At 43.0% G+C, this 18,300-nt stretch overlaps 1 protein-coding gene across 1 annotated transcript in view; it reads right to left on the bottom strand.

The window, feature by feature from the left end:
• Positions 1–18,300, bottom strand: part of TTC27 (tetratricopeptide repeat domain 27) — a 747,788-nt gene that overhangs the window by 437,122 nt on the left and 292,366 nt on the right. Inside the window, exon 9 of the mRNA XM_082252288.1 lies at positions 4,504–4,616. Coding sequence (XP_082108414.1) covers positions 4,504–4,616 — 113 coding nt within the window. The remainder of the gene's footprint in view (positions 1–4,503; positions 4,617–18,300) is intronic.

The following is an 18,300-nucleotide window of genomic DNA, read 5'->3' on the forward strand; positions in this document are numbered from 1 at the left end:
TAGGAGACTCTACTGCAAAGAGAAGGTTGTCCAGGTAGCCCAGCACTGTGATCCCTCGGTGACGTAACATTGCCAGCACTGGGGCCAACACCTTTGTGACGACCCAAGGAACAGAGGCGAGACCAAAGGGTAACGCCACAAACTGATAATGCTCCCCTCCCACAGCAAAGCGGAGGATACATTGGTGACAGACACATATTGGAATGTGTAAGTAAGCGTCCTTGATGTCGACAGAGGCAAGGAAATCAACCTGATGCAGGGATGCCACCACCGTGTGAATAGACTCTATTTTGAATTTCTGTACCTGCACAAAGCAGTTGAGGGCCTTGAGAGGCCTTACAGATAAACTGCAGCCCCTGGACCATCTAGACCATCTAGTCTAAGCTTAGCCCATTCGGTCAGTTTGTGACACCAGGGCAATGGTGAAGACTGGTCTGAGTGCTGAGCCAGCCACAGTGAACATACTGACGGCCACAGCCTGTTAGCCGGATCCTTAAAAGCCGGCAATTCTTCTACTGGAATCATGGTTACCTTATTCAACCTGGAAACTGTGGGATCCACCACCGGTGGAACAGTCCACTTCTTAAGGAGGGACTCTTAAAAGGGGTACCTCACTGCGAATTGCTTAAGGACCACAAAGGGACGTTTTGAACGTTCCCACTCTTTTGCGACAAATCTGTCAAAATAGGAAACGGAAACACCTTCGCCGCTCTAGGCGGCTTGTGAATGCCAAAGGGAACCGTCCTCCATTTTTAAAGTCTCCAGCACAGACACAATCAGTGCGTCCACCAGCGCCTGTTCGTGTGCGGCTACAGGAGTGGAGGAATCATCTTCACTGTCTGAGAACTCAGGGCACGTGGCCGAAGACCCCTCAGGGCAGGCCGGTCCGCGGCGGCCAGATGAGATTTAGGATCCAAGGAGACAGATGAAGCAGGGTAAGGCGGGGGGGGGGCGCTTTTTACTACCCCGCCGCCCAAAAGTCCCCTCAACCATGGGACACAAAGTACTCCAGGACCTCTGTCAGTGCATCAATGAATGGTTGGGAATATAAGCTGCAACAAAATGGTGGCTCCATGAGGCTCCCAGGAACCTAGGAGGGATCCCTAGGGCCCAGGCAAGGCACATATCAGCAAAGGGGGGCCTTCGGCAGCAGCCCCCACCAGGTATAACCCCCAAAGCAGATTGCCGGTCGCCGGTGGTGCACCCTCCTGCCCCCATCGCCAGTACAGCACCCTGCCCTGCCCCAGGAGGTAGACCAAACCCCTATACAACCCCAAGTATATAGGGAGGGGGTTGCAGGGGGTGGGGGGAGTTGATGACTCACAGGACCACCAGACATAAGGCAGGGGATGCCCAACGGGAACCCGTGGGTCCAACCGTCCCAGGGAGGGGTCCGTGTCCAACAATGAATGAAAGAGAAAGTCCTTTTTAAATCCTCCAGAATATGACGTCAACGATAGCGGACATGCAGCCTCATTTCGCATACCAGAGTCATCAGGAAGCCACCACGTGTATATAAGAAATGCGCACTCACCAAAACCATAAGGCCAACAGAGTGACCATCGGGCAAGTTTGGATTGTTTCTCTTCCCAGGGGATTAGGGCAAAATCTTCTCCCCACACTCTCCTATGTTTTTCTCTCTCCCACTGTGTCACTGCAATAAAATGTTCCAGAACCGACCGAAGGAAGGAGGTATATAGTTTAGTATGTTTTGTTTGAACACAAATATAAACAAGATAATGCATATGCACTCACATGTATGTGAAAAGAAACGGGCATTCAACATTCACTTCCCACCTGCCAGATATCACGCACCACCGCTCGCTCTCCCAGAGCCAGCGTGTGCTCCACAGACCCGAAAGTGACGTAGGAGTAAAACCGGAACTAGCGTAGACAGCTCATACCTCTTCATTTTAGAAGAAACTAAGAAAGATGCGTTTTTTTTTTTTTTTTTCAAACTTTTAGGTTTATTTGTGTGAAAGCAGCAGCAAACACGGAGCAAGAGTTTTTAACTTCACTAATTAAAGGGTAAAGCAGACTGCTGTAGTAAGGAGAAAACACAACTTCTCCAATTTGGGTGTAAAAGCCGCAAAGTAAAAAAAAAAAAAAAAGATTTATTTGAAGGGCAGAGAATGCATATCAGATATTCGATCCAGAGGAATTCCCACTAAACCAGTGCAACTGTTTCAGATTTACAGGGACAGGATGTTAGTGAATCACAATTCAGTGGTGGTCCAAAAAAGGACACCTACATGTAAGGGGCAACTTCCCTGTTTTATGTCAATTATGTTCTTATAGTATTCTACACATATCCCCCAAAAGATAGCACTATACATGTGTCAATCATACCTTATTGTGCAAATATATTAATTGTGCTACACGAAAATATTTAGTGTACACATAATGTCAGTGAAACAATCTCTTATTTAACTTTCATCATTTAAAATCTTTCAGAGCTCCAAATGCAGCATGTAATTAATCAGCAATTCTTTATCTATAAACAAACACCTCCAATTCACCACAAATCTATGCATACACCGCAATGGAAATTAACTTATCAGATTAAAATGCCCAGCGAAATAAAAAAACTGATCTCTAAGCACTGGTATTACAAACTCATTTATCTATGACTATGATAACCACCAGCAACTCTCAAGGATGATGTGAACCCAAAAGGAACAGTTAGTCTGGCCATAGAGGAGTAAGTTTTATTTCATGTTCTGGCAGAGGGGAGCCTCTCCCACCATCAGAATGCACATATCGGCACAGCAGTCTATAGCCTGCAGCACTGATCAAGTAGATTTTTTACAACAGGGTGGTTAAACAGAAGTTTAACCATCGTGGTCATATACATGGATTGAAAATTGGCTAGTTCCTGCTGAACCAGTCAAATTTTGATCCATGGTTGGCCAGCTTTAGTGAAATTCCCTAACATTAAATAACCCCTGAAGTTATCCTACGACAACTCCTCACATATATTCTACTTCTCTCCTCAATATTCTATCTGGTTTATGAGGCCAAATTCTTCTGTATTTCAGAAACTAATATGGCCTAATGCAGCCTTTTTCAACCACCAAGGTTTCTTCAGGGTGCCTTGGCAAAATGCCTAAAAATTGACCAAAAATTTAATATAAGCCAGCAGGTGGATATTGCCTGCCTTTTCGTTACACAAAGCCACAGGTTTTCACTGTGCTCCATTACAACTATTTAGCCACTGGCATCCTATCAACCAATGATGTCATCGGTTGATAAGGATGACGTCAGGTGCCTGCACAGCATCCTAGTTTGTCCCACCTCGCCAGCACTGGGGTCACATTCCCTGAGTGAGGGCATGAAACTGAGAAGGGAAATGTTAGAATACTAGTCAATATCAGTGTGCAAAGGTATTTGCTTTAGAAGAATAAACTACTAATGTTGGGTGTCCTACGAGTCTGGATGTTGCTGGGTATGTTTAGTCCATAGTTTCAGTTTTTGCATAATTTAGAATGGGGTGCCTCGAGATTGTGCACAATTTTAAAGGGTTCCTAGACTGAAAAAAGGCACTGACTGTGCTCTGACCGTAAAGGCCCCCATCAGGTGGGGACAGCCTATACACACCTAAGGGGCACTGGCGTCCCAAGCTGCTCTCTCCGCTACAGCTTCTTTTGTTTGGCCGATGGCAGAGGGTGGGCGGGGCAAAAGGGGTCATGTGACCGGTGGTGGAGCGTGGCTTAGTCAAACTGAGGTAAGGGCTGCATTTTGCATCATTGAGCCGGATCGGAGCTTAGTTGGTCGGTGGCGGCGAGGAGGAAGGGGGGGGGGGGGTTTCGTGTACCTGCCTGCCCATTAAAAGTGTAGGTGCTACTTTGCTGCTGCACAATAACTACACCTGTGAGATAATATTTTTTGGGCTCTATGCTGGATTGGGCTATCTCTTTGCTGGATGGGGATGTCTCTTTGTTGAATATATTTGGATGTCTATTTGCTGGATTGGGCTGTCTCTGCTGAATATATGAGGATGTCTCTTTGCTGGATTGCACCCCACTGTACATCAGGGCTATAGGCTGACAGCTGGCCGCTCTGCTATGATAGATTAGTAAGGGCTCCCAACTATCATTATGCAGAGGAAACAATTTATATAAGGTTGTCTCTTCCTGGGTGAACAACATGAAAACAATTTTCTACTCTTGCATCCTCTGGCATCCTTATATTTGTTACATTTTAAAAGAAGATTGGACATCTTTATGAAGTACACAGAAACACCCTTAAAGTTCCTTCCTCAAAACTTGAATAAAAAGAAAATGAAGAAAAAAGTAATATTTGGATATATGTTAATGAATTTTAATTATTAAGTGGTAAATGTTCTCTCAGTATTACAGGAAAAGCCATAGGATTTCAGTATTGCATCTTTCTAAATGAAACACATTCTACACCATTTGAAATATTTAATCACATTAAAACACGGTGACATTCATTTTCAATATCATAAGAAAACATGTTCAGTGTAATGAAATGATCACTTACCAAACTCCCAAAATAAGAGCCAGCTCCTCTGCACACAAGTCAGGCATCTGGAACTGATCAGGGTCAGCTAACTTGATTTTATTAAGAACTGTGTCATCTTGCAATTCATGGTTCTGTCAGTGAAAAGTTCAATATTAGAAAAAATTGTAGACACAGTGACCTGATAACATCACACAATACTTCATTCAACGATAAGATAGCCAACATGTGGTTCTCCCCACCGTTAAGGAATTACAAGTACCTCTGAGCTCATTTAGTTATAATAAAAGAAAGACAACTACAAAGTACACAGTGGGGTTTACATACAAAAACACTACAAACAGAAAAATATACCAAGTGATCAGAATCCAACCCAATTTTCTAGAATGGAAAGCAAGAAAAAATTGTCTTTGCTTTTGAGCACAACTCACTCAAGTCTTTACATTCAGTCCTAACTCATGCAGGTTCAAGTGTCTCCATGACAAACACTGTATCAGCTCTCTCAACATATCAGAAAATGAACAACTCTGACTCCCCCAGCTACCAAGACCTTTCTAAACACGTTCCCGTCTGCAATCTGTAAATTACCATTCCCCTGTACAACACCCCTTGCTAATGGAAGATGATTCTACATTTCCCCTTTAAAAGCCTAGCAGGTGTGAATGGCTGCCACCTGTCAGGCCAACTGCTCACTAACTTAGTAATTATATGAAGGCTGGAGGTTCATTCACAAAAAATATGTGTTCAATCTGCAGATGTCACTGCAGCCTTAAGATTGCAGTGTGCCTTTGTTAAGTCTTATGCATAAAACAAAATATACAGTGGCTATAGAAAAGAATCACCCCCAGTTAACCACTTCAATACCGGGCACTTTTACCCCTTCCCGCCCAGGCCAATTTATAGCTTTTAGCGCTGTTGCATTTTGAATGACAATTGCGCGGTCATGCAACACTGTACCTAAACCAAATTTATGTCATTTTTTTCCCACAAATAGAGCTTTCTTTTGGTGGTATTTGATCACCGCAAGGTTTTTTCTTTTCTGCTAAACAAATAAAAAAAAAAAGAAAAGCTTGAAAAAAAAAAAAACGTTTTTTTATTTGTTATAAAATTTTGTAAATAGATATGTTTTTTCCTGCACTGATGAGGCTGCACTGACAGGCACTGATGAGGAGGCACTGATGGGGTGGCACTAATAGGCAGCACTGATATGCAGCACTGATGGGCACTGATAGGTAGCACTGATATGCAGCATTGGTGGGCACTGATAGGCGGCACTGATAGGCGGCACTGATGGGCACCACTGGTGGGCAATAGTGGACACTGGTGGGCAGCACTGATAGATGGCAATGATGGGCACCACTGATGGTGAGGGCTCTGACGGGCAGCAATGAAGGGGAGGGCACTGGCGGGCTCCATGAGCCCTGCTTGCCATCACTGGTGGCAATGGTGGGCATCCCTGGGGTCATGGGTGGGCATCCCTGGGGTCATGGGTCGGCATCACTGGTGGTTCTAGTGGCACCCCCCAAAGGGTCTGCACTGGTAATCAATGCTCTGATTACCAGTGCAGACCCCCCCTGTCAGGAGAGCCGCAGATCGGCTCTCCTCTACTCGTGCCTGTCAGGCACAAACTGAGGAAAGCCGATCAACGGCACTTCCTATTTACTTTGTGACCAGCTGTGATTGGACACAGCTGGTCACATGGTAAAGAGCCTACGTCAGTAGGCTCTTTACCGAGATCGGAGATGCGGTGTGTCAGAGTGACACGCCAGATCACCGATCGCCGCTCTGCTCATTGTCAGAATTGGGTAAAGCAGTTGGTTCTTTTGCTAGTTTGCAAAATTCAAACAATATTTGTTCAGTATGGAATGGGGGTGTTTCTTATAATAAATGTAACCCTGCAGTTTCCGTGGATAATTCTTTGAACAGTTCTGCAAGTCCTGTTTATGTTAATACTAATGTTAATTCTTCTGTACCCCGAGTGGTGAATCTGATACATAGCGCTCGATCAACGCAAACCCCCATGATGTTACTTTCTACAGACCCCGAAAAGGCCTTTGACAGGGTGGCCTGGGAATTTATCCAGGCCACCCTGTCATATATTGGCCTAGGACCGTGGATGTTGGGCTGCATAATGGCCCTATATACATCACCCACGGCGGCAGTACGGGTTAATGGGTGGAGATCGGATTTCTTTGAGATCAACAATGGTACGCGACAAGGCTGTCCATTATCCCCTTTGATTTTCATCCTAACCTTAGAACCATTCTTGTGTACAATACGCAGGGATGGAAATATCACAGGTGTCTGGGTGGTGGGTGAACACCACAAGGTAGCGGCGTTTGCTGATGATCTGATTTTTTTTGTGATGAATCCTATTAAATCTTTGCCGCATATACTGGATGCACTTCAGGTATATGGCAACATATCTCACTATAAGATAAATCTCTCTAAATCTGCGGCCTTGAATGTTTCAGTGCCCCTAGACACCTGGAGATCTATATGTACAGCCTTCCCTTTCCATTGGTCCACCAGCTCGATAAAATATCTTGGGGTGAATATTACGGCGGATCCTGGGAACCTTTATTCAGCAAATTTTTTGCCCCTTTTGGGGATTATTCGTTCGAATATCCAGAGTTGGCAAACACTCGCACTGACTTGGTTTGGCCGATGCAGTGCACTCAAAATTAACATATTGCCACGTATTTTATACGTTATGCAAGCTCTTCCAATATCAGTCCCTGGGTTGTTTTTCTCTCAAATACAAGCATGGTTTCGATCTTTTGTGTTGGCCATCAAATCCCCTCGGATTGGGATGCGGATCCTCACTCTCCCTAAAGATAGGGGGGGGGGGGGGATTGGTCTACCAGACATTCTCCAATACTATAGGGCCTTACACCTTATGCGAGTATTGAATTGGCATTGCAATTCCACTACAAAACAATGGGTATCTGTAGAGAATGGGATGGCTGGCCGGCCTGTTCCTCTGGCCCCCTGGACACCAATCATGGCGAATGATATATACTTTATTCGCACCCGACAATTGGGCCTACAATACGTGAATCCCGTAGAGTACAAAGTCACCTGAAGATAGCGCCATTGATATCTCCTATGACACCAATCTTAGGCAACCCTGAATTTTTACCAGGCTGCATGAACAACAGGGTGACTGCTTTGGCTCAGGTGGGGAGGGTGTGTCTCATGAATGTTTGGACAGAGAAAGACCCGCCATCTCATTTGGAGATTAAGGCATGGCCAGGGTTGAATCTAGATCCTTTAAGTATTCTACAAATCCGACATTTTCTTCTACATCTTCAAAGGCAGGGCAATTCCCTGTGAGCATTGTACCCATTTGAGACATTATGCAAGGGGGGCTCATCTATCCCACATGCACTATCTTTTTTTTATGCGATGTTGGGAGAAACAGTGAAGGAACAACCTCTGCTGTATATACGTCAATGGGAATATGATCTCAAAGTCTCCTTCACCCCCATACAAATCAAAAAAATCTTATCAATGGTACATAGGTCTTCCCTGGCCAGCAGATATCAGGAAACTAGTTACAAAATTCTTACTCGCTGGTACAGAGTCCCTGCACTCCTGCGTAAAATGGATGGGTCGATTCCAGATTGTTGTTGGAGATGTGGTGCTGAAGGAGGCACAATGATGCATATTTTGTGGACATGTCCCTCTCTGAGGTATTTTTGGAAGGAGGTCGCCCTGGTGATTAAGTAACTTACCTCGGTGGAGGTGGGCAAGGATCCAGCACTGTGCCTACTTCATCTTACGAGGGGATCAATTAGGAAATATAGGAAGTCTTTGATAGCCCACTTACTCAATGCTGCAAAAGCCTGCATTCCAACAATGTGGAGACAGACATGTCCCCCTACGCGACAAATGTGGACTGCAAGAGTAAATGAAATACATCGCATGGAACTCCTAACCGCAGCATTAAACAATTCTGAGGAGCAAACCCGAATATGCTGGTCACCATAGTTACAATTCACAAGCTCCGATGAGTATATACAGCTAAATCTGTAATTCTAGGGATATCTCCCTTATGTGTATAAGGAGTGAACCTCTAGATCCCCCTGACTCTGCCGGAGTCGATGGGGGTTTTTTCCTCATCTTTTTCCCCCTTTTTTTTTTTTTCTTCTCCCTTCTCTCTCTCTTCCTTTTTTCTTCCCTCTTTCGATCGGTCTGTAGGTGGAGCCCCCCAGGGGGGGACAAATGGGATACGTACGGAGAGGTAGAAGGAATGATACATAAAATCTGTTATATATTCTTTTTTTATTCCTCTATAAAGTTAAATGAAACTTGTGATTGTCCTGACAACAACAGCTCTATTTGGTTCAGATGGGTTTTTTTTTCCTTTTTTTTTTTTTTTTGGAAAAAACAGGAAACATTTTCTCCTTTGGGTTTTTTTTTTTTTTTCACTTCACAAATATAATGGACCTAAAGTTATACACCAAAATATTTCACAATATTAGCCACATATGAAACACATCACTAAAAATATTTACACTTTTTTTTTTTTATTATCCAAGTATATTGGGGAATTATCCCCTCTTTCCCTTTTTTTTTTCTTTTTTCCCACATTAAGTTTGGAGTTTGTGAGATCACTTTTCACGGATTGTTTTACACTTGTGTTTAATTTAATTTTTTATGATTGGCATTGGATTATAATGAACTGTATTGAACGTGGTATTTTCCTGTTTTAAGAAACATCTGAAAAATGAAATGTACTGTATCCTTAAAGAAAAAAAATTAATAAAAATGCTTTAAATTAAAAAAAAAAAATTCTTCTGTACCTACTAATTCTACTGATTTTGTTCATTTTAAAACAAGCCCGCTATTACTACCAACACTAGAAATACTGTGCCAGTAATTAGGTATCACATATCGGAGTCTTGCTTTAAAGAGGCTCTGCTCTGTGAAACTTTTCCCCTTGGCTATTACCTTCCCTGTTCCGTTAAAGAAAAGATTTGGAGGGGAGATTTTGCTGATATTTTATCCCTACTCCCTTCATCCAAAGAATTCCTACCTAAAATGATAAGAAAGTAGATCATAAAGCAGAGGAGGATAGAAGAAGAGCAGTTTCTAGAACTTTTCAAAGCTGGCTCCAAGCATTTTGCATTTATGCTTCGGTTATGGGTAAAGGTTTCCCAGAACAATGTTCAGTTTGTTCCAACACCTAGACAATCCCTGAATGATGAGGTATCAGAATTTGAAGCCTCAGTAACCTACACTTCCTTCGATGGAGCACTAAGCTTAAGACAATTTGGCAAATCATCCTTATTAGACGAAGCTGATATAAAGTCGGCTTTTCGTCTTCGACCTGTGCACCCCCTAGGCTTCAACTCCCTTGGTTTTCATTTCAATGGCCTATTTTACCATGACAAGTGGGTTTTCCAAACCCTGTTTTTATTTCAGTCTTCTCCACTTTTTTACAATGGGTTCTATCTAAAGTAGCCCCTCCAGCTGGCATTATTCACCAGCTGGATGATTTTTTTTATCGATAGGACCTGCCGACTCTGCTACTTGCGATGAAGTATTATATTGTTTTTCCAACCTTTGGGAATTTTTTGGCATTCCCCTAGCTCACGAAAAGACAGTTGGTCCTATTTCAGTCATTGAATTCCTGGGCATTAACAGACTGTTGCTATGGAATTCAGACGTTCTGTATCAAAGTTATCAAGGATGAGGGCACTGATTCAAAAAAAGAAAAGCAAAGTTTTTCTCAGAGATGTACAATCACTATTAGGGCTCTTTACTTTCGCAGCTAGGGTTATTCCAGTAGCTTGAATTTTTTTCACGAAGATTAGCCCTTGCTACCAAAGGTCTAAAGAATCTTCTTCCATGTTTCTGTTACTCATCAGACTAAGGAGGATTTGAGGGTGTGGGACGAGTTTTTGGTCAGCTTTAATGGTTCCATTATAAGGCAACACGATTTTAATAAAGTGGTTGTTAAGCCACTTGCAGGACTTTGTATATTCCTGTTTGTCTTTGAAGCCTGTGTACCTCTGTCTCTGTGTTTTATTTAAAAAAATGCTGTATATTTATCCCATTTCAGTGTGCTGCTCGGCGATCACATGACTAGCTGGCTCTCTCCTCTCCCCGTCTGACAGCTGCAAGGGGCGGGGCTGAGATTCCCCAGCTAACATCACTGGGGAAGAGAGGAGGAGAGAGAGCCAGCTGGTCACGTGATCGCCTAGCAGAACACAGCATTTTTTTTTTTTTATAAAATACAGAGACAGAGGCACACAGGCTTAGGAAACAAACAGGATAATATACCATATCAACAGTTATTTGAGCAGCAGGCAGGCCGTGACATGGAGCTGACAGGCAGGGAGGGGCAGGGGAGTAGGAGGACAGAGGAGACACAGGAGAGCAGAGAGCAGGGCTGTGGAAGACAGAGGCACGTACACTGACCACAGTGTCTGGGCTCAGCAGCCATGATACACCATGGTCAGTGTACAGAGGGCAGAAACTGGCAGGATGGGCCTGGGTTTTTAGATGATAGAAGGGGACAAATTACACAGCACATGCACTGTGCTGTATAACATGTTTTAAAGGAACAGGATCAAATTTTTCTTTTTTTTTTTTTTTGGGTAACAAACGCTTTAAGGATTTGGATATAGGATTATATGCCGATGCATCTGGCTCAGTAGGATTTGGTGCCTTTCTCAATGGTCATTGGTGTACATCCAAATGGCATGACTATTGGAAGGTTCCTGAAATTTTACGCAATTGGATATTATTAGAACTCTTTCCAGTAGTAGTTACACACAGACAATAAAGGAGTATTTTTTGCTAATAATTGTCTGTCATCCAAATCCAAACTAGTAGTACAATTACTTCGTTTTTAAGTTTTACAATGCCTTAAATATAATATTTGATAGAAAGTTAAACATGTACTAGGTATTACGAACGAGATTGCTGACTCGTCTCATTTAGTTTTCAAGGTTCCGAGAGCTTGCTCCAGAGGCGGATAAGGAAGGTTGTCAATGCCCAGATTTTCTCTTGGGCTTGATCTGGGATTAATCTCCAGCAACCTCAACAACTCAGTCACTCGCAGGACCTGGAAGGAATACCTATATTCTTGGTCTAGAAGATGGTGTTCTTTCTGTTCTGGCACCAATATTGATTTTTAATTCATATTCAGCCTTATGTTTTCTTTCTTCCTTATTGAAATCTGGATTATGTCCTAGTACAATTCACAAAATTCTCTCAGGAGTTTCTTTCTTCCTAAAATTTAGTGGTTTACCTTTGCTATCTTAATTTTTTCCTGTTTGCCAGGTCCTCAAGGGTTTTAGCAGATCACATACTGTTATGGATAGTAGGCATTCTATTTCAGCAGATCTTTTGTGCAAATTGATAGCTGTTCTGGAGACAGTTTGTTTTTCTTTCTTTTGAGACATCTCTTTTTAAGGCAGTTTTAGTTCTTGCATTTTTGGCGCTTTCAGTGTTGGCGACATTACGGCACCTAGGAAGACAGCTTCTTCCCTCCTATTGTTTCCAAATATTTTTCTGGGTCATTCCTCACTGAAAATATTTGTGCATAGATCAAAAACAGATGAGTTTAAAACAGGCAGTTTTGTTACACTTCATAAGTCTGCACTCCACGGGAATGGATAGCGTGCTTGTGTCGGCATGAATCTGCTATGGCTGACGCTTTTCGAGGGTGAACCCTCTTCCTCAGAGCATGAGAGTGCAATAGCACTCTCTGGCTCTGAGGAAGAGGGTTCACCCTCGAAACACGTCAGCCATAGCAGATTTGAGTATAATGCTATAAGCGTGACACACCTATTTTTGGGCAGTTTCTCCCATTCGTCTTTGCAGGACCTCTCAAGCTCTATCAGATTGGATGGGGAGCGTCGGTGCACACCCATTTTGATAACTCTTCAGAGATGTTTAATTGGGTTCAACTGAAGGCTCTGGCTGGGACCCTCAAGGACTTTCACAGAGTTGTCCTGTAGCTACTCCTGTTATCTTGGCTGTGTGCTTAGGGTAGCCCCAGGATGTCTCTGTACATTGGTGCATTCATCTTTCCCTCAATCCGGACTACATTGTTGCATTCCTCTTTCCCTCAATCCTGACTAGTTCTGCCACTGAAAAACATCCCCACAGCATAATGCTGCCACCACCATGCTTCACTGTAAGGATGGTATTGGCCAGGTGTTGAGCATTGCCTGGTTTCCGCCAAACATGACGCTTGCCATTCAGGCCAAAAAGTTTAATGTTTGTTTCATCAGATCAGAGAACTTTGTTTCTCATGGTCTAAGAGTCCTTCAGGTGCTTTTTGGCAAACTCCATGGCAGGCTGCCATGTGCCTTTTACTGAGGAGTGGCTTCCGTCTGGCCACTCTACCATACAGGCCTGATTGGTGAATTGCTGCAAAGATGGTTGTTCTTCTGGAAGGTCCTCCTCTCTCCATAGAGAAAAGCTGGAGCTCTGTCAGAGTGACCATTGGGTTCTTGGTCATCTCCCTGACTAAGGCCCTTCTATCCCAAACACTTGGTTTGGCAGGGCGGCCCACTGTAGCAAGATTCCTGGTAGCTCCACACGCCTCCCATTTACGGGGATGGAGGCCACTGTGCTCACTGAGGCATTCAATACTGCAGACATTTTTCTGTACCCTTCCTCAGATCTGTGTCTCCATACAATCCTGTCTCGGAGGTCTACAGACAATTCCTTGGACTTCATGGCTTGGTTTTAGCTCTGAAAAGCCCTCTTAACTGTGGGACCTTATATAGACAGATGTGTGCCTTTTCAAATAATGTACAATCAACTGAGATTACCACAGGGGGACTCCAATCAAGTTGTAGAAACATATCGAAGATGATCAGTGGAATCAGGATGCACCTGAGCTCAATTTTGAGCGTAATGGCAAACTCTGTGAATACTTATGTACATGTGATTTTTTTTTTAATAAACTTGCAAAGATTTTAAACAAACTTCTTTCACATTGTCATTATGGGGTATTGTTTGTAGAATGTTGAGAAAAAAAATGAATGTAATCCGTTTTGGAATAAGGTTGTAACATAACAAAATGTGGAAAAAGTGAAGCGCTGTGATTACTTTCCGGATTCATTGTAGCGTTTTGCTTTAAGGCCAAAAGGTTTAATTTTAATTGTAGCCTCGTCTGACCAGAGCACCTTCTTCCACATCTTTGCGGTGTCCCCCACATGGCTTCTTGCAAAATGCAAACGACACTTCTTATGGCTTTTTTCCAACAATGGCTTTCTTTTCACCACTCTTCCATAAAGGCCAGATTTGTGAAGTACACGACTAATAGTTGTCCTGTGGACAGATTCTCCCACCTAAGCTGTGGATCCCTGCAGCTCCTCCAGAGTTACCATGGGCCTCTTGGCTGCTTCTCTAATTAATGCTCTCCTTGCCTGGCCTGTCAGCTTAGGTGGACAGGCATGTCTTGGTAGGTTTGCAGTTGTGCCATACTCTTTCTATTTTCGGATGATTGATTAAACAGTGCTCTGTGAGATGTTCAAAACTTGGACTATTTTTTTTTTTTATAACCTAACCTTGCTTTAAACTTCTCCACAACTTTATCCCTGACCTGTCTGGTGTGTTCCTTGGCCTTAATGATGCTGCTTGTTCAGTAAGGTTCTCTAACAAACCTCTGGGGGCTTAACAGAACAGCTGTATTAATAGTGAGATTAAATTACCCACAGTTGGGCTCTATTTACTAATTCTGAAGGCATCTGGTTCCACTAGATTTTATTTTGGGTATCAGAGTAAAGGGGGCTGAATACAAATGCATGCCACACTTTTCACATATTTATTTGTTAAACATTATGAAAACTATTTGTCATTTTCCTTCCACTTCACAATTATGTGGCACTTTGTGTTGGTCTATCACAAAAAATCCCAATAAAATACATTTACGTTTTTGGTTGTAACATGACAAAATGTGGAAAAATTCAAGAGGTAAGAATACTATTTCAAGGCACTGTATATATTTATATATACATATATATAGAAGGGATCGACCGATTATCAGCAAAGCCAATATATTGATGGCCGATATGCACTTTCCCCGATATATCGGAATCGGCCACCTTATTCCCGATATTTTAGAAAGTGTTTGTACCGGGAGTGATGCCTGCAGCTAGAGGCATCACCAGTAATTTGCACGAAAAAGTTCCTGCAGATAGTTGTGGTTTGTGAATGAGCTTAGCTGCGTTTATCTGCGTAGCATTTTCATATTTCTTTTTCTCCATACACCATTCTTGGAGAGGGGGGGGGGGGGTTGTTATATCCAAGGCACCTCATCTTCCGCTTTGTGGGTCGTTTTCTGAGCAAGGAGATAGAGCTGTGTAAATGAAATGGTGTGCACAGCAAGGTTGGTGTTTACCATTGGGTACCTGCTTGAGAGGAGAAGATTGAATTCCTGTATGGTACCGTTTGCCAGCCCATTCATGTGAATGGACTGCAAATCGCACTGGAACACACAAAAAAGTAGTGCATGCACTACTTCTAAAGATGCTGAACTCCGTATTGCATGTTACTGTGGTACCATGCGACTTGATGTCAGCAAACGCACTGCAAACTGCGTGCAGATCGCAAGAGCTGTACAGTCACCTGCAGTACGGGAAACAGGCATGGAATGTGCCTTTCCCACACTGCACTCTGGAGTGAACCGGTCCTGAGACAGAGACAGCAAATGAAGCCAAGAGGGATACATCCCCTAACATCTTAAAATCTAACTAAGGGATATTTTGTCCTGATGTATAAGGAAAACAGAACCTATTCCAGTAATTTGTAAAAATTTACCAGAATGTCCATGTCCACATTTGACAGGTCACAAACTGTTGTTAGACCACGTCTGCAAAGAATAAATACCAACATGAGGATGAATCAAAACAAGAAAAATGGCCCGTGGGGTTTTATATGAGGTGCATGCTCAGTGGCTAATAATATAGACATACACAGTATATGAGTAAAAACAACATAACATTTTATTGCATTATAAACAAACATGGCAAAATATGCTCAAATACACATGATATAGCTCAAAGGCTCAAATATGAATGGCATATGACATGATTGATATATTCACAAGTTTTAGTATGCATCTTGGTATATCCTCTTGATGAAAAATACCATAATGGATAATATGAGATATTGGAATGTACATTGAATTCTGACGCGTTTCGGGAGCAAAATCTCCCTTCCTCAGAGACCAATGCGTTCAAAGTATCTCTATGGAAAATATAATATATTAAAGTCTGCAGTAGGGATGGAGTTTGAATGAAAAGAATTCAATCAAAAATGGGAGCTCAAGGGAGTACTGTATACTCACCAATCATCGGAGCTCGAATAGCAAGGATGTACTCTTGTATGGCAGCGGTGCGTCTCGTCTAACCCGGGAGCTGAAGGGTCCCAATATGACAGCAGCCAGAGGGGGGGGGGGGTGTTTTCTGGCAGGCAAGTGTATGTGTGATGGGGGGCCTTCCATACCTGATGTTAATACACGAAGTAACAAAGTGATCAAGATGTAGCGTGTAGGCTACCAATATTCAAAACATGTATGATATTAATGGGGTGGGAAGGGCTAATGTGATGGATGTGTGAGGGGGGGGGGAAGTGTCAAGTGGGGATGAGGAAAGTGTGTGAGAGGATATGAGATAAGAATGGGGGGGGGGGAAGAGGGGAGAGAGAGGGAAGGGTGGGGAATAGGGGAAGGGATGGAGAAGAAGGGAAGGAAGGAGGGGGGGGGAAGAAAAGGAGGAAGGGGGAAGAGGAGGAAGAGAGGAGAGGGGAAGGGAAAAAGCGGGAGAGGGGAGGATGGGGAAAGGGGGAGGAAAAGAGGGGGCCTGGGGGGGATGGGGAGGAGGGGAAGGGAAGAGGGGAAAAGAGGGGGGAGGAGGGGGGAGGAGGGAAAGGAGGGGGGAGGAGGGGGGAGGAGGGGAAAGAGGGGGGAGGAGGGGAAAGAGGGGGGAGGTGGGGGGGAAGGAAAGGGGGAAAAGGGAAGAGGGAGAGACCAAAGCCAATAGGTGATGACAAGGGATAGAATGGTGATGTGTGATGGCAGGGGTATGGTGATGTGAGAAATATGGGTGAATGAAGAGTCAAAATGGAGTGCTAAGCTGTGAGGAGTGGGTGGGGGAGAAAGTGAGACCGTGAGAGGAATGATGGGTGGCTCACCTGTCAGGTATCTCCAAGGCTGGCAGCAAAAGAGGGACCCTAACGCCATGTCACGGGTAGATGCCGATCTAACAGAGCCTAAGCAACTGTGATCGCGTGTGTGAGAGGAACGCTGAGATGCAGACCTCTCCGTCCCGCAGATATGACGGCACGCAACAGCGTGGGCACGTCAGTAAGGATACCGACGTGCGGCGCTGGAGGTGCGGCATGACGCCGATGTAAGGGTGGACCCGCTCCTCCCAATAAGGGGGAGGGGCGGGGACAGTGAGGAGGCGGAGCCTCACTCTTTATACATCGCAGCTCCCGGGATATAGGCAAAGGCACCACCTGGTACAAGGAGCCAGTGTGTAAAAAACTATTAAAACCACATTGAGAATATAAAAAGGGGAATAGGACTCTAAAGTAGTGAGATGTTGCCTACTAATAGCAGAAAAAGCAAAGATTGTATATATATATATATATATCTTATGATGACAATATAAATAAAATAACAAAAATAAAAATACAGAGGGGGGGGGGTCACCAAGATTGCAGGAGGATGAGGATGAATGAGAACCAACATAAGGAGGAATACCAACATTTCAGGAAAATGGGGGACGTTTGTCATTTTTTCCTACTAAACGTGATGCGCATTTAGTCGATCCTGGACATAACACTTTCCTTCTTTGCTAAATACAGCTAAACTGGTATTTATGTATGTTATGAATGAATAACATACTTACCTTGCATTGTGTGAGTCTTTTAAACCCAGCTAAGCTCTGAAAATGTCCATGTGAATGTAGCCTAAGCAATATGAATGCTTTGGCAAATCATGGAGGAATTTATTTCTCGGTTGTAGCAAAGTGGACCATTCTTTTTACTGGTGTTTGTATTCTTTAGGGTTTTAAGGATGAAAATTAGTTTTTTCTTAGCCAAGGCCAATGAATATTTGTATTTAGTACAACCTAAATAAAGTATCACTCACACAGCTGGATTCCTCAATCATTTATTAGATCAATCTGAGAGAATCTGCATAGCGAATAAAATATTATCATATGGCTTTGGAGGAGCTGCATCAGCTGGGTGGAAATACAAATTCCCGAGTAGCCTTATCTGCAGTGGAGTATCTGAATTATGTAAGAAGCCAGAGGTTTGATTCAACTTACTAGTATCCATAGAAAACTTAAAGGGGAAGCTACAATGGTATTTGGCCAACTATTTTTTAATATTTGGAATTCTCGCAAGTTTACAAACGGTTACTCTATATGTTTTATGACTTATATAAAATGAGTAAATACTTAAAGAAAATCTGACTCAAAATAAAAGTATTACTACAAAAAAAAATAAATAAATAAATAAAATAAACCAAGAGAAAATATTGTGCTAACGTCCGAATAAGCAGCCAGCACAACACAGGACAAATATAAAAAACGATATAACAAAATGGGAAGTGCTACTGAATGATTACCCATAAGGTAGCCATTAATAAATCCTTAAGGCGTGTGTAAATTTCATATATATTATAATCAAATGTTAAATCGATGTGAAAATACAGAAATGTGTTAGGGATACCCCTATGAGTATTGAAACATACAGTAGCTTATAAAAAACGAGTACACCCCTCACATTTTTGTAAATATTTTAGATTATTTTTTCATGTGACAACACTGAAGA

Source organism: Pelophylax lessonae (assembly GCF_965119305.1).
Source record: "Pelophylax lessonae genome assembly, chromosome: 3".
NCBI classification, from domain to species: Eukaryota; Metazoa; Chordata; class Amphibia; order Anura; family Ranidae; genus Pelophylax; species Pelophylax lessonae.